The sequence below is a fragment of the Carcharodon carcharias genome, chromosome 17, assembly GCF_017639515.1.
Source record: "Carcharodon carcharias isolate sCarCar2 chromosome 17, sCarCar2.pri, whole genome shotgun sequence".
Lineage (NCBI taxonomy): Eukaryota > Metazoa > Chordata > Chondrichthyes > Lamniformes > Lamnidae > Carcharodon > Carcharodon carcharias.
Window position 1 is genome coordinate 58,555,207 of NC_054483.1, and position 24,161 is coordinate 58,579,367.

At 40.8% G+C, this 24,161-nt stretch overlaps 2 protein-coding genes across 3 annotated transcripts in view; both read right to left on the bottom strand.

Annotated features, from left to right (window-relative positions):
* asah2 (N-acylsphingosine amidohydrolase 2) overlaps positions 1–18,024 on the bottom strand; it is a 104,861-nt gene extending 86,837 nt beyond the window's left edge. The window contains exons 1-2 of one of the 2 annotated variants that reach the window (XM_041209143.1): positions 17,981–18,024; positions 8,661–8,795 (exon numbers count right to left, since the gene is read on the bottom strand). In XM_041209143.1, coding sequence (XP_041065077.1) covers positions 8,661–8,781 — 121 coding nt within the window. In that variant the 5' untranslated portion in view covers positions 8,782–8,795; positions 17,981–18,024. Of the gene's footprint in view, positions 1–8,660; positions 8,796–15,306; positions 15,440–17,980 lie in introns of those variants that run through there. The other variant, XM_041209142.1, reaches the window with a different exon arrangement.
* Positions 17,996–24,161, bottom strand: part of sgms1b (sphingomyelin synthase 1b) — a 119,175-nt gene continuing 113,009 nt past the window's right edge. The window contains exon 8 of the mRNA XM_041209155.1: positions 17,996–18,045. Within this exon, the coding sequence (XP_041065089.1) occupies positions 18,037–18,045 (9 nt within the window). The 3' untranslated portion in view covers positions 17,996–18,036. The remainder of the gene's footprint in view (positions 18,046–24,161) is intronic.

Below are 24,161 nucleotides of genomic sequence, written 5' to 3' on the forward strand. Positions count from 1 at the left end.
TCCTCTGACAATATTGAGATGCTGCCGGTTTTCATTCATGGTTGGAGGGCCAGAAGGAACGACAGCAGCAAGTGCGGAGAGACCCGCAGCTACAAGAAGAAAGGATAAACAAGGGGAGGTGTCCCAGGAGACCATACAAACTTACAGGACCAAAAACATTATACTTTCAGCTAGTGAGCAGTGGGTCTCGCTGCCTCACTTCACCAGATAGGGTTGTAGGCAAGTCTGGCACGCTCGGCACTGGCTGCAGTCTAACACAGAACTTCTGCAGCTCAAAGTCATCCCAGCTTCAAGAGGTGATAAGTTAGTCAATTTGTAGTGCATTACTCAGTCAAACAGGTCACTGATGGGACTCAGACTCTTTGTCAATGGCTATAATTTTCCAGTCTTCCTTAGGCTCAGGGGTGATGCCAAAGGATTGAGTTATGAAAACCAAACTTACTTTGGTGGTTGAGAGCAGAGGTCAGGAACTTCAACTCCCAATGGACCTCAGAGCTTTTACTCAAGCACCAACCAGCAGTAGGCTGCACATGCACAGTTCTACATTCTCACTTTCTTTGGGCCCAGTGCATCGGTGCAGGAAGAAAAACAGGAACGGGAGCAGAGAACCATTGTCGACAAGTGTCCCAGGCAGGGGACAGGGAGAGGTCTCAAAGGGGGAGGAGACAGGCAGATATCACAAAAGGAGCATTGTGAACTGTGAGGAGGGGTTGCTGTGGTCTTTGCCAGGGTTGCAGGCTTCTCCAGGCACAGGGCTTAATTAACTGTATCTACATGGCTTTGAGTACTCACATTGTCACAGGCAGAATGCATTTTCTTTCTTACCACCCTAATCAGTACATTTTGCATGGAAAGAGTTGTGTAACTTAAGAACATAAAATAAAAAGCAGGACTAGGCCATTCTGCCCCTCATGCCTGCCCCGCCATTCAATAAGATCATGGCTGATCTGCCCCAGGCCTGAACTACTCTTTTGTGCTTCAGCACCACGCTCAACTCCCCGATATTTCAAAAATCTTTCTACCTCCTCTTTAAATACTTTGTGATCTAGCCTCCACAACTCTGAGGTAGAGAATTCCAGACCTTCACTACCCTCTGAGAGAAGAAATTCCTTCGCATCTCAGTTTTGAATGAGTGTCTCCTTATTCTGTAACTATGTCCCCTAGTTTGAGATTCCCCCATTAGTGAAAACAACTTCTCAACATCTACCCTGTCAAGCCCCCTCAGAATCTTGTACGTTTCAATAAGATCACCCCTCATTCTTCTAAATTCCAATGGATAAAAGGCCTAACCTATTAGCCGTGTTTTGATTTTTCCTACCAAAGTGCATGACCTCACACTTTCCTACATTAAACTCTGTCTGCCAAGTTTTTGCCCATTCATTCAACCTGTCTATATCCCTAACAAAAACAGAATTACCTGGAAAAACTCAGCAGGTCTGGCAGCATCGGCGGAGAAGAAAAGAGTTGACGTTTCGAGTCCTCATGACCCTTCGACAGAACTTGCGTTCGAGTCCAAGAAAGAGTTGAAATATAAGCTGGTTTAAGGTGTGTGTGTGGGGGGCGGAGAGATAGAGAGACAAAGAGGTGGAGGGGGGGGGTGGGGGTGTGTGGTTGTAGGGACAAACAAGCAGTGATAGAAGCAGATCATCAAAAGATGTCAATGACAATAGTACAATAGAACACATAGGTGTTAAAATTAAAGTTGGTGATATTATCTAAACGAATGTGCTAATTAAGAATGGATGGTAGGGCACTCAAGGTATAGCTCTAGTGGGTTTTTTTATATATATAATGGAAATAGGTGGGAAAAGGAAAATCTTTATAATTTATTGGAAAAAAAAGGGAAGGGGGAAACAGAAAGGGGGTGGGGATGGGGGAGGGAGCTTACGACCTAAAGTTGTTGAATTCAATATTCAGTCCAGAAGGCTGTGAAGTCCCTAGTCGGAAGATGAGGTGTTGTTCCTCCAGTTTGCGTTGGGCTTCACTGGAACAATGCAGCAAACCAAGGACAGACATGTGGGCAAGAGAGCAGGGTGGAGTGTTGAAATGGCAAGCGACAGGGAGGTTTGGGTCATTCTTGCGGACAGACCGCAGGTGTTCTGCAAAGCGGTCGCCCAGTTTACGTTTGGTCTCTCCAATAGAGGAGACCACATTGGGAGCAACGGATGCAGTAGACTAAGTTGGGGGAAATGCAAGTGAAATGCTGCTTCACTTGAAAGGAGTGTTTGGGTCCTTGGACGGTGAGGAGAGAGGAAGTGAAGGGGCAGGTGTTGCATTTTTTGCGTGGGCATGGGGTGGTGCCATAGGAGGGGGTTGAGGAGAAGGGGGTGATGGAGGAGTGGACCAGGGCGTCCCGGAGGGAGCGATCCCTACGGAATGCCGATAAGGGGGGCGAAGGGAAGGTGTGTTTGGTGGTGGCATCATGCTGGAGTTGGCGGAAATGGCGGAGGATGATCCTTTGAATGCGGAGGCTGGTGGGGTGATAAGTGAGGACAAGGGGGACCCTATCATGTTTCTGGGAGGGAGGAGAAGGCGTGAGGGCGGATGCGCGGGAGATGGGCCGGACACGGTTGAGGGCCCTGTCAACGACCGTGGGTGGAAAACCTCGGTTAAGGAAGAAGGAGGACATGTCAGAGGAACTGTTTTTGAATGTAGCATCATCGGAACAGATGCGACGGAGGCGAAGGAATTGAGAGAATGGGATGGAGTCCTTACAGGAAGCAGGGTGTGAGGAGCTGTAGTCGAGATAGCTGTGGGAGTCGGTGGGTTTGTAATGGATATTGGAGGACAGTCTATCACCAGAGATTGAGACAGAGAGGTCAAGGAAGGGAAGGGAAGTGTCAGAGATGGACCACGTGAAAATGATGGAGGGGTGGAGATTGGAAGCAAAATTAATAAATTTTTCCAAGTCCTGACGAGAGCATGAAGCGGCACCGAAGTAATCATCGACGTACCGGAGAAAGAGTTGTGGAAGGGGGCCGGAGTAGGACTGCAACAAGGAATGTTCCACATACCCCATAAAGAGACAGGCATAGCTGGGGCCCATGCGGGTACCCATAGCCACACCTTTTATTTGGAGGAAGTGAGAGGAGTTGAAGGAGAAATTGTTCAGTGTGAGAACAAGTTCAGCCAGACGGAGGAGAGTAGTGGTAGATGGGGATTGTTCGGGCCTCTGTTCGAGGAAGAAGCTAAGGGCCCTCAGACCATCCTGGTGGGGGATGGAGGTGTAGAGGGATTGGACGTCCATGGTGAAGAGTAAGCAGTTGGGGCCAGGGAACTGGAAATTGTTGATGTGACGTAAGGTGTCAGAGGAATCACGGATGTAGGTGGGAAGGGACTGGACAAGGGGAGAGAGAAGGGAGTCAAGATAACGAGAAATGAGTTCTGTGGGGCAGGAGCAAGCTGAGACGATTGGTCTACCGGGGCAGTTCTGTTTGTGGATTTTGGGTAGGAGATAGAAGTGGACCGTCCGAGGTTGGGCGACTATCAGGTTGGAAGCTGTGGGAGGGAGATCCCCAGAGGAGATGAGGTCAGTGATTTTGCTTCCAATCTCCACCCCTCCATCATTTTCACGTGGTCCATCTCTGACACTTCCCTTCCCTTCCTTGACCTCTCTGTCTCAATCTCTGGTGATAGACTGTCCACCAATATCCATTACAAACCCACCGACTCCCACAGCTATCTCGACTACAGCTCCTCACACCCTGCTTCCTGTAAGGACTCCATCCCATTCTCTCAATTCCTTCGCCTCCGTCGCATCTGTTCCGATGATGCTACATTCAAAAACAGTTCCTCTGACATGTCCTCCTTCTTCCTTAACCGAGATTTTCCACCCACGGTCGTTGACAGGGCCCTCAACCGTGTCCGGCCCATCTCCCGCGCATCCGCCCTCACGCCTTCTCCTCCCTCCCAGAAACATGATAGGGTCCCCCTTGTCCTCACTTATCACCCCACCAGCCTCCGCATTCAAAGGATCATCCTCCGCCATTTCCGCCAACTCCAGCATGATGCCACCACCAAACGCATCTTCCCTTCACCCCCCTTATCGGCATTCCGTAGGGATCGCTCCCTCCGGGACACCCTGGTCCACTCCTCCATCACCCCCTTCTCCTCAACCCCCTCCTATGGCACCACCCCATGCCCACGCAAAAAATGCAACACCTGCCCCTTCACTTCCTCTCTCCTCACCGTCCAAGGACCCAAACACTCCTTTCAAGTGAAGCAGCATTTCACTTGCATTTCCCCCAACTTAGTCTACTGCATCCGTTGCTCCCAATGTGGTCTCCTCTACGTTGGAGAGACCAAACGTAAACTGGGCGACCGCTTTGCAGAACACCTGCGGTCTGTCCGCAAGAATGACCCAAACCTCCCTGTCGCTTGCCATTTCAACACTCCACCCTGCTCTCTTGCCCACATGTCTGTCCTTGGTTTGCTGCATTGTTCCAGTGAAGCCCAACGCAAACTGGAGGAACAACACCTCATCTTCCGACTAGGGACTTTACAGCCTTCTGGACTGAATATTGAATTCAACAACTTTAGGTCGTAAGCTCCCTCCCCCATCCCCACCCCCTTTCTGTTTCCCCCTTCCCTTTTTTTTCCAATAAATTATAAAGATTTTCCTTTTCCCACCTATTTCCATTATATATATAAAAAAACCCACTAGAGCTATACCTTGAGTGCCCTACCATCCATTCTTAATTAGCACATTCGTTTAGATAATATCACCAACTTTAATTTTAACACCTATGTGTTCTATTGTACTATTGTCGTTGACATCTTTTGATGATCTGCTTCTATCACTGCTTGTTTGTCCCTACAACCACACACCCCCACCCCCCCCCTCCACCTCTTTGTCTCTCTATCTCTCCGCCCCCCACACACACACCTTAAACCAGCTTATATTTCAACTCTTTCTTGGACTCGAACGCAAGTTCTGTCGAAGGGTCATGAGGACTCGAAACGTCAACTCTTTTCTTCTCCGCCGATGCTGCCAGACCTGCTGAGTTTTTCCAGGTAATTCTGTTTTTGTTTTGGATTTCCAGCATCCGCAGTTTTTTTGTTTTTATCTCTGTCTATATCCCTTGCAGGTTCCTTTTGTCCTCATCACAACATGCCCTCCCACCTATTTTTGTATTGTCAGCAAATTTGGATACATTACACTCTGCATCCTCCTCCAATCATTCATATCGATAGTAAATAATTGAGGTGCTAGGACTGATCCTTGTGGCATTCCACTAGCTATGTCTTTCCAACCTAAAAAAGACCTTTAATCCCAACTCTGTCTTCTGTCCTACCCTTGAAGAGTTAATTCCAATTAAATAATGTGGCAACAAGCTTTTGAGAATTTAAAAATAGACAAAATAAGAGAGGGAACATGGACAGGAAAAGGTATCAAGAGAGGAGCAGAGAAACAGGTTCCAAACAGGAAAATGGCTGCAGGGAGCAGACTTTCAGTGAAGAAGGCAGCTGCTGGTTGGTGACTCCGCACTGTGAGCCATTTGGGCAAAGGCGCCCCTTTGGATCAGCGGTGTTCTGCTCAGCGTGGCCAAAGAGCTGAAATTGAGAGTTGACGCTTGGGTGCACATTCAGGAATCCAGGGGAAAGGAATCTTGAAGACAAGATCGAGTCCCTGCGAGGTGGGCAGTCATTGATATTGTCAGAGCCTGGTAATTGAAAAGGGCCCAAGAGGAATTCTGAAGATCCAAGGAGACACTCGGAAGTTGTTGACTCCATGCTGCAGGCCAATGGGGCAAATGTATCCTTTTGGAGCAGTAATGTTCTGCTCAGCGTGGCCGAAGAGCTGAATTTGTGCTTGTGAGTTGGTGTTTGAGTATTCGGGAATCCAGGGAAATGAAATCTCAGGAGATGAGATTGAAACCCTGCAAGGTGGGCTATCATTGATGCCGTTCGAATTGGAGCAACTCCTGGAGAGAATTCCAAGGTTAGATCTTTGAAGGTGAAGTCTGGGATCTCTCAAGAGAGAGACAGAGTTTCAGTGAGATTGATTGGTTTAATGTTACTAACGTCTGGATGGGTTGTTGAGAAATCCTTGGACTTTGTCTTGTTCACATCCGCCATTTATTGTGTAGTGTGGTGTGTTCAACCACAGTTTGCTTGTTAATTCATGTATACCTCATATTAATCCTGAACGTTAAGAGTATAAGATAGATATTGTAAATTGTTTACCTTTCTGACCTTGTATTGTAAAGTCTAATCTTGTTTGTTCAAAACCTGTGGAATCTTGTGGATTAAATCACTGAGCAAGTGTCTTGAATCTCAAAAACAGAAAATGCTGGAAAAACTCAGCAGGTCTGACAGCATCTGATACATCTTGCATTGAATTAACGCAACATCACATGTATCTCTCTCTCTCACACACACATGCAAAGATTGGATACAGATAAAAATAGTGCACTTTTACAGATTACAGTTAATTCAGTCTCTGATTTACAATTTCCAGTCTCCCACGTGACAGGCCTGTGGTTTCTTGAAAGGATTTAATAATTTAAACTTGAAGTGCGAGTCTTGTAAAGCATTGGTTTCACAGCAGTTTAGGGTTTCTTGTAGTCGACTATCCAGGAGGTTGGCTCTCAGGTGAACTTTGAAATTGGAGCAGTTTAAATACTTTGGCTGCTTGATGACTTGCAGCTAGTTTCAGAGTCTGGTTCACAGACTGGCTGACAACTGATGGTTCATGAAAGGCAAAGATGTCACAACATTTCTCTGCAGTTGTTGCCTCATCCGTGTTCTTCTGTAGTCTGCCAAGGTCCCTTCTGGGTCTTGGGATAAATAAGGATCTCAGTTTCAGAAGTCAGTTTCTGACTCACTTGGTCAACGGCATTGTCCACCCAGAACGGCTTAGATGGTATCACACTTATCCTGTGGATAACTGGTCTTATCAGCTTTCCTTTGTTAAACTGCAAACCTGGAGACAGAGCCTAGGAGTCCATTGACTGTTTTGAGTAAGCTTCGGACAAAGTCAGGTGTGAATTCCACAGATAACACTCACTTTGATATAAAAACAAAAAACTGCGGATGCTGGAAATCCAAACCAAAAACAGAAATACCTGGAAAAACTCAGCAGGTCTGGCAGCATCGGCGAAGAAGAACAAAGTTGACGTTTCGAGTCCTCATGACCCTTCAACAGAACCGTTCTGTTGAAGGGTCATGAGGACTCGAAACGTCAACTTTGTTCTTCTTCGCCGATGCTGCCAGACCTGCTGAGTTTTTCCAGGTATTTCTGTTTTTGTTTACTCACTTTGATATGTCCATTACAGGAGGAGGCCCCCACCCATGGTTATTCAATTCGGAACTTTCTAGGAGCTTGATAGTTTGTGTTGAATAAGCAAAGCTCACCTGACCCATTGGCAGTCATTTTAACTGTTTAATAGTTTCTAGTTTAAACAAATAAAAGAATCTCCATAAGAGGTCAGTCCATGTGCAAAGTTATGAATATGAATGCCTTTACTGAGCATGACAACATGAAAATCCTAGAGTATTCATGAACAGGAAGGCCTTCCATTTTCTGAACATGCTGTTGGTGTGCAATGACAACAAATGCATCATTCAGGCCTGCGGCCGGTTTCCTGGCAGTGGTCATGATGCCTTCCTCCTCTGATTCCCATCTTGCCCTCTTTTCCACTCAGCATGCCAGGCTGGCTGCTTGGGAACAAAGGGTAAGCCCTAAATATGAGGCTTATGATGTCCGTCAGGAGCCTGCTCACAGATGCAGATGAGTGCTAGAATTAGACTAGACCTCTATCAGTGCTCTAGTAAACAATCTGTATTCTCAACCAGAGGTGCTGCTGCTTGGATCAATCTGGACATTTCTTGCAATGCAACCCAGAGTGATTATTTGCTGCACGCTCCATAAAATTGCCTTGAAAGGGCTAATCCTTGGAGCTACTTGTGGAGTCACAGTAGCAAGGAGAACAGAAGGAAATCAAACGTGCCAAGGAGGAGCAAGTGTCACCAAGCCTGCCCTGTATGTCCAATTATCAAGAAAAGCTTTAACTGAATAATCCCTCTTCCTCTGTACCAACAGTACCTTCCTTTATCAGACTCAATCCTCTATCCTCCAATTGAAAGGCTTCAAAATTAGAAGTCAAAATTAATTGCTTCAATTGAATTGTGATTGCAGGTTCCAACCCACTCTGTTGACTTCCAGGTTTTGCCCCAACAATTCCCCGTTGGAAGCTGCTCTCAAATTAACAGGGCCACTGTCTTCCAGATGAAACATTAAGCTAAGGGCCTCATCCACTTGTTTGGTTAGATATAAAACATCATACGGCACTATCTTCAAACATGAGAGAAGAGTTTTCCAAAAATTCAACCAACATGAACAACAATAGATTATTTGGTCATTCATTCCTTGGTTTGCAAACTATTGCTTTGTGTACATTGGTTGCTGTGTTCATTGATGTCAGCAATGACTATTTCAAAAGTAATTGCTTTTGAACCACTTTAGGATGTTCTCAGGACCTGATATCATAGTAATGCGTGTTTGTGGTTTCTTTGATAATGCAATAGTGACTATTGGTGAAACAGCTTACTGATGTAAATATTTAATATTTCACTTTGTAGCACAAGTTGCTTCTGGGTTTTTGTCAAGTCAAGGTACCTGCAGCACTTTAAGAGTGTTGGTTCCTTCACCTACTTACCCACATATGACGTTTCTCCATCTTTGACAAAGAAAAGAGCAATGAAGGCTACAGCCACTGCTGTCATGAGCACAAACAGCACAAGAAGTGTAATCACCAGGGGTGTACATTTGGGACCCATTCCACAGATCAAACCTGATGAGAAATAGAACAATTAGATCCCGTGCAGCAGCCTAATCACCCAACAAGATGCAATTTACATCACAACTCTGCAACTACTGTGAAAGGTCAGTTACCATATACTGCAATTTTTTATTAGTTGCTGCCTTTTCAATGTTACACATATCTTGAGTGATGGTTGGCGCACAATATTAATTTGAGCAGCCCAAGCAGAAACAAAGCCAAACACAGGTAATTACAGGCAATTTATTTATTTGGTTCTGAGGATGTGGGTTACAGCGGCAAGCCACATTTATTATCCATTACAAGTTCTCCTGAGCACAGAGTGGTGGGCCAGGTTGAACCATTGCAGTTTCTGCAGTAAAGGTGCTCCAACAAAGGTACTGTGCTTCATTGTTATCGTTTGTACATATAAGTGGCTTTGCTAGACCATTTCAGAATACATTAAGAGTCATATAATTCTTGTATAAACATCTGTGATCTGTTCAATTTCTGTTTTAATTAAATAGATAGCTGTACAAGTGTGCCAGGCTCTGTACCAAAGTCGCACAACAGTCATACTAAATCCAGAACAACTAAGTCTCACTCTTTGTCTCAGGAGAGGGCTCTGAAATCTCAATTGTTAAGATGTGGAATGGCCCCATGTATTCTTCATTCTTTTTTCTGTTCTTTCATGGGATGTGGGCATCGCTGGCAAGGCTTGCACTTGTTGCCCATCCCTAATTACCCTTTAAATGTACAACTTGCTAGACTATTTCAGAGGGAATTTCAGAGTCAACCACATTGCTGTGGGTCTGGAGTCACATGTAGGCCAGACCGGGTAAGGATGGTAGATGTCCTAAAGGCATTAGTGAACCAGATGGTTTTTTTACAACAATCGATAATAGTTGCCATTGTCCCCATTACTGAGGCTAGATCTATATTCCACATTTATTAATTGAACTTAAATTCATGGGATTTGAACCCATGTCCCCAGGATATTAGCCTTGGCCTCTGGATTACTAGCCCAGTGGCATTACCACTATGCTACCATCTCCCCTTCCTTCCTCCCTTTAAGTTTCTCTCTCTTTAAGCCATCCCCCTGTTTTTTCTCCCCTCGTTTCCCACCTGGAGCTGCCAGTATGTTTTATGAAGGAACATTGGACCCCAGTTGCAGTGGCTCATGGCTTTAAAGTCACCACAGGATGCTGTGGGGACTTTGAAGAATGGGACAATATTTTTGAGAGAAAATAAAAAGGAGAGATAAAAGCAAGAAAGGAACCTGGGTGGGTGACTCTTACTGACTGCATTTAACCTGAAGGAGTGCCTTCAAGCCAAGCAGCAGATAAAAAAACATAATCATGTAGTATAACCAGAGACTTAAATATCTCACCTTTCCTCTGCATTTCACTTGCCTTCCAATTAGGGTCTTTTTGTTCAAAGGTATTACTGGCAGTAAAAAATCTGTCTTTGACAGATGGTGTACAAATGCAAATTAATATTCCCTCCCCTCCCCAGCCTCCTGTTGCACTTTAATCAGAGCATTAAAAAAAGGCTTAAAGGAAGATAATGGGGGATTGGGGGAGGTGGGAGAAGCACAAACTAAAAACCAGTGCCCCACCTCAGCGTCTAAGTAGTAAGGGAACGTGTTTAAAAAGCAAAACAAAAACAGAATTACCTGGAAAAACTCAGCAGGTCTGGCAGCATCGGCGGAGAAGAAAAGAGTCCTCATGACCCTTCAACTCTTCTCCGCCGATGCTGCCAGACTTGCTGAGTTTTTTCAGGTAATTCTGTTTTTGTTTTGGATTTCCAGCATCCGCAGTTTTTTGTTTTTATCTCTGTGTTTAAAAAGCATCCTTGAGTCTAATGGCTAAATGGGCTACCCACTCACAAAAGCCATTAATCCTTTTAGGTAAAAGAATCAAATCAAAAGGATATGTCCAGCTGGTGTTTTTTTTTTCCTGTTTAATAATCCATTGCACTTGTACTTTCTCTGAAAGGTGAACATTTTTAAATATCTATTTTTATTATTTGAGTATATTTCCTAAAATGAGACATACCAACCTCTTTTCTATCTGGTACAGTGTGATACCAACAGGTTTGTTCTGGCAAGTTAGAGATTGCTGTTAAGAAATGGAAGTTAGGGATTTCTAATTCAGCAAAATAGGATTAGATGAAAAGAATCTCAACTCTGGTTCCTCCAAGTCGGAAAGTTTTCCAAATGAATAGTTAAGCCTCATATGTCAGGAAGCCCTTCTATGGCCTTTCACCCTCCCTACCTTTGCAGCCTCCTCCATCCCTATACTCCTCCTCAATTCCACCATTCCTCCAATTTGGGCCTCAGATGCATCCCTGATTTTAATTGCTATACAATTTGTGACCTTATCTTCAGCTGCCAAGGTCCCAAACTCTGATATTTCCTCTGTAAGCCTCTTCTGTCTACTTTAAAGACACTACATAAAGCTTACCTCTTAGACCAAGCTTTTGGTTACTTGTCCTAATATCCCCTTAAGTGACTGTGTCAAATTTTGTTTGATATTGCTCCTATGATGCATTTTGAGACGTTTTACTCCATTAGTGACAGTATAGAAGTATGGATTGTTGTCTGTGCTATATTTTCGGATCTGTGTCAAGTTGGTGGTAGGGATACCAGAATCAGTGACAAAATTCCTGGGTTCTGGAAATTAAAACCCACTGTACTTCTTAGTCCTGATTACTAAGCAGGCACTCACGCAGAAAATGGTTGTGTGTGGTTGTTGGGTGAGGACAATTTTGGGCTGTGATGCATAGACATGCCAACTCGCTCAAAATTATCACAAGCAAGAGGATTTCTGAGTAAAATTAAGCTTCACTCATGATCTTACAATAGACTTCTGAAATATCTCTCAATTTTTCACAGGCATTCAAAATGGCCAATGATAAAGAGGTGGCTGTGGATTGCACCAATTACTAATAAGGTAGGTGGTCTGAGCAGTGACCAATAGGAGAGGGCTAGATTGCCAATGCTTCACTGAGAGGTCATCATGCAGCACCAATAAAGAGGTGTGAACAGAACTGATGGGGAAGCCGCAAGTGGGAGAGCAACTGTTTAAAACAAAGGGTGAGCTGGGGCATAGGTAGGGGGAAGGGAGTTGTGGGTTATTAAGATGTGTGTGCAGCTGAAAGGATCAAGTAAGTATAGTACACATTTGTTTAGAGTAGAGGCAATTGAGGAAGTTAAACTCTTGAATTCCAAAACTCTACTTATCGCTGCCCAATGCTAAAAACCTGCCATTCAACACAACACATGGATGTATTATTAATAATATCCTGCCCTTTGTATACAGCGCCTTGTGAAATCAAAATATCTGGAGCTTTCTAGAAAAAAAGCTTGGGTATCTTTAACATATAACTCTTCTTTGCTTTCCACTGCTCTGGCATTGCCTCACTATCACATTGCCCTTTCGATGATGAACCCTCTTCTCTCCCAGCTTGACATCCAGCAACTGTGAGGCCCCGAATTCTACATCCAGTGCCTTTTGCTGTAGGTTCATTCCTATGAAGTAACATTGTCTTTGTAAAGAACTGTGATGTTCTAGAAATTAAGTCACGAATGAGATGTATAAGCCAACTCTCAATTAGTATTTATCAATGTTTGAAAAAAAAAAAGCTCCTGATTTTTTACACCAAATCTCTCAATTTTTAAGAGTTTGGTTCTCAATTTTTTCCTCACTCTTACTGAGGCTGCTCCCAATTCAACAGCCCTCACTCTGCTGGAGCTGCATGAGCGTGAGATCATCATTCTGTACTGCAGCTGGTCTCCCACAGACAGGCTGCACTCTATACTGGAGCTAGCCCACAACAGTGTTTGTTTTTTCCAATTTTATCTTTTTCAAACCTGAGATGACTTGGATCCCTATCCCTAACTGCCCTTCAAAGGGAATTTCAGAGAGCAGTTAAGAGTCAACCACATTACTGTGGGTCTGGATTGCAGACTTCCTTCCCTGAAGGACATTTGTGAACCAGGTGGGTTTTACAACTGTGATAATTGTCATGGTCACGAATAGCTCTCAAATCCAGGTTTATTAATTGAATTTCACCAACTGCTGGATTTGAACTCATGCCCCCAAGGCATAAACCTGGGCCTCTTGATTACTAGTCCAGTGATTTTACCACTATGTCACCATCGCCCTAAGGTTTCAGTATGTGTAAACATCATTCAGTAATCTTCAAATTAAATCTGTCTGAAATTTTCAAAGTGTTAGATAGCCTGAGTAGGTAACCATACACAAAAAATGCATAAAGAAGTTAAGCATATACATCATAATTTTTCTTATATTTGGAGTTAGCATTATCCATTACTGGAAATAGATATTATTATTCTCTTGCACAAAAATTAATTTGGCAGTTCAAGCCTAAAATAAAGCCTGGAATAAATTCTGCCCCTTCTTAGGAGCCCAAAGGTAAATTCAGTAGCTTTCCACTGTTAAATAAGTTAACAGCTTGGTTACGTTATGTATCAGAGCAAGTAGTGACAATCTTAATACCCCAGAAAAAGTATCTGGGGCAAAAATAGTGTCCAATAGAAACAGATCATAATTAGAAAGTCAAAACATAAATAAAGGAAATATGGAGAATGGATCATTCCAGAAGACCTGTGTCATGATCCAAGAAAATTAACACAATTGCAATACTAGAATATAAAACTCAGTTGAAGATTTGCAGAGTCTCAGGCATTTGTAGCTAATAGTGTCAACGACGTTTGTAAATCTCCCTATTAAAAAGACACTGAACTATAATTCCAGAACAGTAAACAGATTTAGTAAGAATAAAATCCACAAAATAGATCAGGCAAACATTCATTATAAAATAAAATTTAAAATGGCCATTCATTTGCCATGAATTGTCCTCTAATGACTTTCATTCGTCTGCTTTACTTCTGCTCAGTGAGACTTGTTTGGAGCCGGAGTAAACCCAACAGTTTTACCCAAGACCACCAGTTTGTAAAATTGTTAATCAATCATAATCCTACCTTAACCATGAACCACTTACTTCAGCTGCAGGTACCACAAAGGCAAAGTTTCAGCTCTTGATAGAATATGATCATTTGCACATTGCACTAAAACTGATTAGATAACATATAGTAACAAGAGTACAATTTGAGATAACATATAGTAACAAGAGCACAATTTGAGACCTATCAACAGTTGATACAGTGGACTTTCAGCTATTCCAAAGGCAGGGGGTCATTTTCATATCTTGAGTGATAAAACAAAAATCAATATGAAAACATCAAATATACATATATGTGGCTTGATGCCACAGTCACTTTGCATTCCAAAATGTGGCAAGTATGGACAAATTAAGACCAAATTAAGCAGGATCTCCTCTGTTTTGCTTTTGTTTTTGACCACTCTGAAGTTATTATGCTTCGTCTTCTTCTAACTCAGAAGATGTTGCACAATCAAATTGATAAACTGAGTATACTGTGCAATTCTGCTGAGCTCTATATTGTAGCCTTAAAGGAGAAGGTACAAATTTCCACCAGTCTCTGGGCTGTTAATGCCCAATAAAGATAAATTTGAATGGTCACTGATTCATCTGCTTTGCAATTCTAGCACATATTCACTACTTGGTGTGAAATTCCAGTCACAGGTTTCTTTGTGGCATTTTGATAATTTTCCCCAATAAGCTGACCAAACCACAACAACAAATTATACCCTGTGATTCGATTTAAGGCTTTAGGTAACCTAAATTTTGAAATGTTGTTTAAAGAGGAGAAGGCATTGTTAATAATATCCAAGATATGAATATTTCATCTGCCCCCACCGCCCACCACCCTGATATTAAAATCTCTCCATTGTTTTGTTTCTGACTGCACACTTGGAGATAGTTTGTCATTGTTGACATATCCTAGTCTTCAAGTATTGTCAGGATTTCAAACTTTCGTATTTTTGACTGTTCTTGTTTAACTTTGTCTTGTTGCTTTACTGCTGCTGGTGTTATATCTTAGGTTGTGTTTACTGAAATAGAAATGTATAGGAATTTGAGGAGGATGATCAAGAATATAAACTGAAAAGCTGGAATTCTTCTATTTGGAGTCATTGGTACTATCTGTGTAGTGAATCAGGGGTATACAGCTGCACAAATATTCAACACATTATTGGCTTAAATTATCACTGGAACACTGTGCCAAGCAATTCAACATCTGAACCTAGCCTTCAGAATTCATCAAACTTTATTTAATTGGTAATGCAGTATCAAGATGATGTGCCAAGAAACTCTTATGGCACAAGCCATGATCTAAGGAGTTCAAGACTGATACATTTGAGATGTTCTTTAACCAAAGAAAGAGTCTATTATGGTCTCAAAAAACTAGCTGCCCACACGGGTGCTGAAAGATCCATGCAACAATTGTTCAAAAGAATGAATAAAATCTACAATATGAAGACTGTCTCAGAAGGCTTTATGAGTTGTCTCAATGATCGCAAATGGGTGGTAAGGAGGATGAAAATCCATAATGGAGGTCAGAAACAAGAGGACAAAGGTAGTGCCATGCCATACTCACTTTTCTGCAATTATACCTTGGGACTCACGACAAGTTTACTCATTCATGGCACAACTGCACTGAACCTGGTATTTGTATTTCTGACAGGTCACTTAGATTTTGAAATTGACACTTAGCCAAGCACAGTGAAAGTCAAGCGTTTTTAAACATTTTTTCATATCTAGATTCTGCAAGGAAAAACAAATGAAGTTTCAATTAAAATAGAGTGTGGCAGGGGCAGTGTGGAGAGACAAGACAGAATATGCAGCAATTACTTGTTTTATCTGTAGCTCTGTGATATTAGTCATACTGTGGCCACACTGTTCTATTGTTGAACAAGGAGGATAGCAAACCCATCCAAGACCTTCGGTTTTCTTTCCATATATGTTATCACATCTTTCATCATTTTAACCTTTAAACTCACGGAAGGCTCAGCAAAATAGCAGGCTCCTGAGTCAAGTGGTATTTAGCTCGTGCACCACTGTTGCAGAATATTCATGTTGCAGTAATGTTATCAAAATCTAATACAGCATCTCTGTAATAGTGTGGACTTTAAGCCTGGCATTGTGGGCTGCTGCAATAAAAACTAGTATATAGCATGAAATAAAAATAAACACTGCCTTTTCACCTTTGAGGTCTAGGTTCAATACATTTCTACGTTAACTAAACATCTTAAAAGAATCTAATTAGTTTTTACACATCCATCGTACAAAATTAAACACAGCCATCATCATACAGTATCCATTTTAGGTCAGTTATCTTCCAAAGTCCCAGTAGCTCAGAACAGTGTTAGGGGGAAATTAAAAATGCTAAAAGAGCATACAGTAAGAATTTACTGAAAAACCCCAAAATCTCCAGGCAGTCATGGCTGCTAAGCATATTGAGAGTTGAAGATTACCAGATGAACATTGCATAGCCTTGAGAGGGGACACAAGCAGGACATACATCAGATTAAGTGTACTCCCCTCACAAAGGGAGGGGGCAGATAGTTTTAGCTTAGCTATGGGAAGACATACAATGGACAAAGAGGGGGCTTTGATGAAACACAAACAGTCTTGAGCTGTGAGAACCAAGGTCTTTGTGTACGTGTTTTAATTTTGATTGGATATCATTATGTATACCTCCTTTAGAATAATTGGTTAGCAAAATCACATGTTTATGCACTCAATAGGATAGAGTTAGCATGGGACTGATGTGTCTGTTACCGTTTGGATGTATTCAAATGCACTCAAATGTATTATAAGAAAAAGTACAAAAGTAATGAAATGTAATCAATCTGGGAGCTGGGTCTTCATTCTTAGGAATGATTGTGGCACCCTTGCATATGCTTGAATAAAACCAGTTAAAGGAAGCCTGAGTCTCTGTGGTCGCTGTGTGATTGGAGAGCATAACTTATTCTCTTCAACTGGCCTATGTGGTAGTTGTGGGATTGGAGGGTGTGCCCTTCTTCAATAGTATTCAATTATCTCCATCCACATAATCCTCAGTCCTGCACCAAAAATATTCAGTTAGTTAATATGGAACAAAAAATTTACTGCTTTATTTGGCAAACACTCCAATATCCAGAACTCAATCAGGGCAAAGTTGTGGGAGCATGTATCTTTCAAGTCTTTCTAGAGTTTAATTTTGTATCGTGTGTAGTACTGTAATCACAGCCAAACTTAATCAGTTTCCAACTTCATCAATAATTTCTAATATTTTAAAAGACTTGATCATATCCCTTCAATCATTTTTTAAAACTATTGTGAACAACAATTGAGGCTTCCCTCGTAGCAAAGACCCCAAAACCATCCTTGTTCTCAGCTCTTTAAAAGTAGGGTGCCTAAAATTGTACATAACATATAAATTATGCATCATGCCATGTTTGGAATGGGATATATATTTGATACAAAAACAGAATTACCTGGAAAAACTCAGCAGGTCTGGCAGCATCGGCGGAGAAGAAAAGAGTTGACGTTTCGAGTCCTCATGACCCTTCGACAGAACTATATATTTGATAACTATTTGGTCTTTGAGATGCTTAATTTTGCATGATCAATTCACAAATTCTCTCTCTACTTTGAATCTGGCCAACCTATGCTTGGCCAAGGAATGCTTGGTGCAGAGACTGAATGATGCAACAGAAAAATATTTCATTCTCTAATATTGATACAACTCCCATAAAATTCATAAATTTAAATTGAGGAAAATAAGCATGTTTACACCTGCTTCAACATGGGTTATACGTCATCTGATGAACTTCCTCCAATTACTTAACAGTCTTTCTTGCTTCATGAATTATTTCTCAACCGTGCAGAAAAGCTGCCAATCTATTCTTGGCTTCCAGTAACTTAATTATACTATAACAAAACAAGAGAGGGCATTATGGTGACCAGCTACCCTTTTTTGTTTCCCTTCTTTCACCTGCAGGTTGTGCTTTGCTAGCAATCTGATCAAGATTTTGAGCTCTCATGTGGGAATCATGGGTGCAAAACCACATTCTAATTGCCCTTGGGGATAGAAGGGCACCCTTTAAAGCCCAGTGTAGTTTTTTCATGTTCATGTCTTTACAAATAGAATGACTTCCTTTATTTTAATATCTGGTATAGGAAAAAGAATCTGAAATACTCAATACAGTAGATTGCAACATATTAAACCACAAATTCAAAATAATTTCACATCGTATTAAACAGCAGTTAAAAATGGTATCACTTACAAACTCAATTTTCATGACTCAGTCCACCTGCAGAGATTTTTTTTTACTTGCATCTTTCAACATATCTGAAAAATGATTAAACATATTTGAGTGTTTGCCAATGTTGCCTCTTTACATCAACAGAATAAGCATTGGGTGTACATCTCCAACTCTATCAAGGGTTTAGAATCCTAGTTTAATTCTTACTGTACAGTTCATCAACTAAATTGTACATTTTCCACCCCACCCAGTCATGTGGTCGCTTGGGAGAATCTAAAAACCAGATTTTTAAAAAACCTGAATATTTCTCTCCTACTAGGCAAACAAAACTAGTCCAGATCAATCTGACTCCAAGGTCTCTGAAGCATGTAAGCTTTAGTAAGAAGTGATGTCCACCCCAAGCAGAAACAAATCCAGCTCTAAAAAACTCAGCAAATTTGTGTTCACCCCAGTAGACACCAGCCTGTTCCTGACGTCCACTATTTTCTGGGAATAGAATCACCTCCTAATCTGGATCAAGCCTCAGACAACTTAAAATTGTGACCCCTGATCATCCTAAACCTACTTAATGGGGACAAACTGTCAACCGGGACACAATGATCAACTTATAAACCTCAAACAGATCACCCCTCACTCCTGCCCCCACCCAGTCTACACTTTTCTAAAGTGTACAGTCCTAACTCTTTAGCCTAACTTGATAATATTTTATACTAAGAATGAGTTTAGTGGCCCTCCTCTGCACCCTTTCCAGAGCCTCAATATCACCCAATTTTTAGGGAAACTCAACTGGATACAGTATTCCAAGTGAGGCCTAAACTAAGACATGCATAAGGATAAAATAGTATGCTTCGTCTTATTTGTAATTGTCCTATGAATGTATTCAGTTGTCCTGGTACACTTTAGGACTAATGACATAGGAGAAAAAAGGGAGGAGGTCCCTTTGACTGAGTATCAGGAGATAGGGAGTAAATTAAAAAGCAGTATCCAATGTTTGATAATCTCATGATTACTACCTGAACCACATGCTAATTGGCATAAGGAGAAACAGATTGGAAAGATGAACATGTTGTGGGAAGGAATTTTATTTTATGGGACACTGGCACCAGTCTTGGCAGGAAGGAACTGAGGGCTGGGACATGCCGCACCTAAACTGAAACAGGATCAAGGTCCTAAAGGAAAGAATCATTAGGGGTCTGGGTAAGACTTAGCTAGTAAGAAAGGGGGAGGGATGGAACTGCTGCCTGAAGATAAAAGAAAATCAGATCAAACTAACCAATATATAAACAAACTTCCAGGAAAGAGATAAAATTATAGAACATAAATACAAATTAACTGCTAAACTTAAAGTGAAGATTGAAATATACAAATTAAATTAACCATATATCGACATCGGAAACAAAACTGGGGATCTAAATATACTAATTTGTAGACAGGAGCCGCATAGTAGTGATAACTGAAAATCAGGTCATAATGAATAGGAATGGCAGTCGAAAGATTTAGGAAGCATACAGGGGAAGGGACACTAGGGTTGTTGTACAAGCGAGCGATAATACAGTAGAATAAAAGGATATGACCAACATTAAGATGAAAACAAAAATTATTACACAATTAAAAGGGATATATCACAGCAATAAGGATATACAAACCACTTGCATATCAGAAGGGAATCAAAGAGGGGAATATGTAGGTAAATCTATTAAGTGAGTAAAAGACTCAGAATAATAATAGGGGGGAAATGGGGATAGGAAAATTGAGTTTTTACAGTGTGTACAAGGCTCTTTTGTTACCCAGCCAGAATCACTGTTGAGTCATGAGAAATGAACCAGTATAAAGCAGTAAGTGCAGGGGGCAGTGAGGCAAAGCAATCGCAATATAACAACATCTAAATGATGAATTAGAGATATCAAAGTAATAGACTAAAAAAAAGTTATGAGGATATGAGAATGGATCTAGGGAAGGTAAACTGGAAAAAAATATTCATAGACGGAGCAGCATTAAAAATGCAATTTGGGGAAAATAAGAATATACTTATAAATAATGAATAGAGGTAAGGGCAAAGTTGAATCTAAAGAAAAAGACACACTAAGTACATAGACATTAAATGGGAGGGTGAGAAAACAGAAGAGAGATTAGGAAAGTAGTAAATAAAAATATTAGAAAAGCAAAGATGAACTACAAAATGAAATTATCAAAGAATATAAATAAAAACAATTTTGATACAACTACAGTATAGGAAATTAGGATAGGGATTGGGACATTAAGGGATGCAAAAAATAAACTCATTGGCAGTAAAATGACAGAAATATTGAATTACATTGCCTCACTATTTGGCAGAGACACTAATGAGATGGACATAGCATTAGGTGAGATATCAAGACTGTTAGGATAAAAAGGAATGAGACAATTAGGTAGGTTTAAAGAGGATAAAATCCTTAATGGAGATAGATTGCATTCACACTTACTAAAAGAAGTTCAGGAGATGGTATCAGAGGCACCATTACATATATAAATTCAATAAAAAAGTGAATGGTGTCAGAGGGCTGCCAGACAGCTATCATTCCTCTACTTAAAGGGAATAGAACACATCCATGGAACTATAGGCCAGTTAAAGTCAGAAAGGTATTGGAATGTTTACACAAAATTGTAGAAGAAAATCATGAAACTGAAAATAGAATAAACAGCATGAATTTCAAAGGGAAGATCATGCTTGACAAACCTTATTGAAGTAACAGAAAGAATAGATAAGTGTCATGCAATGAAAGTAATATACATTGACTTTCAAAAGACATTTGACAAGGCACCATGTATTTGACTCATGACTAAATCAGAGTATTTGAAATTGGTGGTCAAGTAGCAAAATGGGTAGCAAACTGACTGCAAAACAGAAAACAGTAGGGGTTAGAAGTACTCAGACAGATAGAAATAGAAAGTGGTGCTCCACAAGGATCTGTTCTGGGGCTACTGTTGCTCACAATTCATATAAATTTGAATTTGGAAATTGTTAGTACAATTTCAAAATTTACCAAGTACACCAAAGTGGGTGTACAATTAATACTGAGGCAGACCGCAACAAAAAAAAAAATACATTAACAAAGTTGTAGAATAGTCATGTAAAATGAAAGTGAATTTCAAAATAGATTAAGTATGAGGTGGCATATTTTGGCGAGAGGATTAAGGAAGCCATCTGCTTCTTGCAAGAAAGAGATTGTGGGGTAGAGGCACAATGAGATCTGGTCGTACAGATCCATAAAAATTATTCATACTAAATATGTTAATAAAGCTATCAAAAAAAACACATTGAGGTTTATTTCTAGAGCAACAGAATTCAAAACAAATAAGTTATGTTGTATGGAACTTAGTTAGGCCACACTTGATACTGTGCACAAAGTTTCCACTTTGCAAAAACAATGTAGAAGTATGAGAAAAAGTGCAAAAGAGATTTACAAAGGTGATATCTGTTACGATCCCTGGACAAGCCTGATCCGAGATTGGAACCCAGCTTGATAGGTCCTAACATTTATTTGTTTAAATATGTGGAGTAGCAGCTTCTGAACAGAGGTACAGCGGTCAGCTGATGAGCTTTTAACAAAAGAATTAAACATTTATTAAACAAGAAAAGATGTACTATATTACAATACACATTCACCCACTATACCTTTACAGATATATACAGATTTGTAACAATAACAAGTTACAAAAGCTATCTTATACTCTAAAGTCCACAGTAAGTATACAGTCCATGTAAGCCAATGGCACACTGTGGTCAGACACACCACAATCTGAAGCCAAGTGACAGATGCTACCTCAAACCGATGCTATGGAACTCTCAACTCCCCCCAGGTGCTTGTCACACCATAAGCCAACCAGTCTCACTGAATTCCATCCTGCATGAGGGTTTCTAATCTCCACTCACCAAGATCTCGCCTTGGAATCGTCTCCCAAGCCGATGCTTTCTCTCAGACGCTTTGCACAAGGGTTCACCTCCAGGGTTTCAAACTCTCCTCCTGATGTTCCTCTTCCCTGGGTCACCACATGCACTCAAGCTGTTTTCCATGCACTCTCTCTCACCAACTCAACATTAACAGTACACCACTGCTTCACACTCCAATAGCAGAGTTATAGGCTTTCAGTTGTCTCTTTGGATCTTCTTGCCTCAAATCTACTTCTTACAGCTTTTGTCTCTTTAAATCTGAAGCTTAGAGCCTTTCTCTCTGCCCCTCACTCAACTTCACTTAACAGGACCTTTTCCAGGTTCCTGTCCTTCCTTGACTAGAATGTCATCTTTGGACTTAATCTTCTTCCACTCCCCTGGATTTTTGGGGTTTTTCTTTAGCTTGGGACCAACTATTTGTCCCCTTTGCTCCAGTCTCTCTTGTCAGCAACTTTCAGAACCAACTGCACTCAAACAGCTTCCAGAACAATTGCTGTTCCTCCTGTGTGTGTGTGTGTGTGTGTGTCTCTGTGTGTGTGACCTACCTCTCTGGGCCCCTATTGCTAGGCAACAGTTCAATTCTTCTACCCTTACATGTTTACTTTCTCTTAAGGGTCGTAAAAGTCCTCATTAGAAATGCAGGCACCTTTCTAAAGTAAAACTAAAACTCCATTTGACCTTTCTTAACACACAGAAATACAAATCAAACTTAAACTTTAAAGCTAAAACTCATTCCTAACACCCACAAATACCGATACAACTTATTTAAACTATCTTTAGTTCCTAACATATCAGAACTGAGAGTGTAAACTATCAGGGAACATTGAACAGGTTGGATCTTGTTTCCCTATAAAAAAGACAGAGGTGATACAATAGAGATCTTTATAATTATGAAGGGGACTGATAGAGCAGACATAGAGATGAGGTTTCCACTTGTGGAAGAGTCCAAAATAGGGGCCATAAATGAGATAGTCACAATAAATTCAATAAGGAATTTAGGAGGAACTTCTCTACTCATGAGCGTGATAAGAATGTGGAACTCACTATGTTAATGGAGTGGCTGAGGAAATAGAATAGGTGCATTTAAGGGGAAGCTAGGCAAGGAACTAAAAGGAGGATAATATGTTGACATGGTTAGATGAATTAAGATAGGAGGTGGTTTGCATGGAGATAAACAGTATTGGGCTGAATCTCCTGAGCCTGTGCTGTAAATTTTGTAAATTTACAGTTCTAACTCCATGCTCAAACATTAGCAGAAAAGCATGGTAAATCACATACACATAGATAACAAAATAGGAAAAGGCAGGGGAGACAGGAAAAAGAAGGCTCAATGTGGTAAAATAACAGGCAAAATTAATTGAATGTTGTCAGAACCATGAGCCACACTCAAAAATGCATTTGTAAAATAATAAGTAGTGCTGTGGAAATCATTCATTAAAACAATTAGGCATTAGAAGAAAGTACACAAACATATAAATCTCACCACAAAATGCAACAAAAATATATTTAGTGATTTTGGCACTGTAAGAGTCATTTTTTGTCTTATTATTCCTTTTAATAGCATTTTGGAAAATGTCAAATATTTTCAAGAGTACAAGATTAGGGATGGGCAATAAATGCAGGCCCAACCAGCGATGCCCACATCCTATGAACAAAAAAAAAGTAAGTTATGCTTAAAGCCTTAACAAAAAGTCAACCAGCTGATATAAAAAATAAAATGAAGTCTTTAAATAAATAAGATAGTGGGTGAGATTTTAACTCATTCAGAATCCACCCACTTGCACAGAGTTAAAATTGGGACCCATAACCCTCATTATTTGCACCTTCAGAGATACAATTTTCCTTAAGACAGAAAGGGAAAATAAAAACATGAACACGGGCCATGTACACTGCAAGAGGAAACGAGAGCACACATGTAAATGAGTGCATGAACAAGAAATACTTGGATTTACACAATACCTTTCATGATCTGAGGATGTTCCAAAAAACTTTACATCCTATTAAGTACTTTATTGTAATGTAGGAAGGGGCAGCCTATTTATGCACAACAAACTTCTACAAATAGTAATATGATAATGACCAGATAATCTGTTTTTATGATAATTATTGAGTACTAAATATTGGCTAGGTCGCCAGGGGTAACTCACTTGCTCCTCTTTGAAATAGTGCCATGGGATCTTTTACATTAATCTAAGAGGCAGACAGTGTCTCAGTTTAATATCTCATCCACAAGATATCATCTGACAGTATGGCACTGCCTCAGTACTGCAC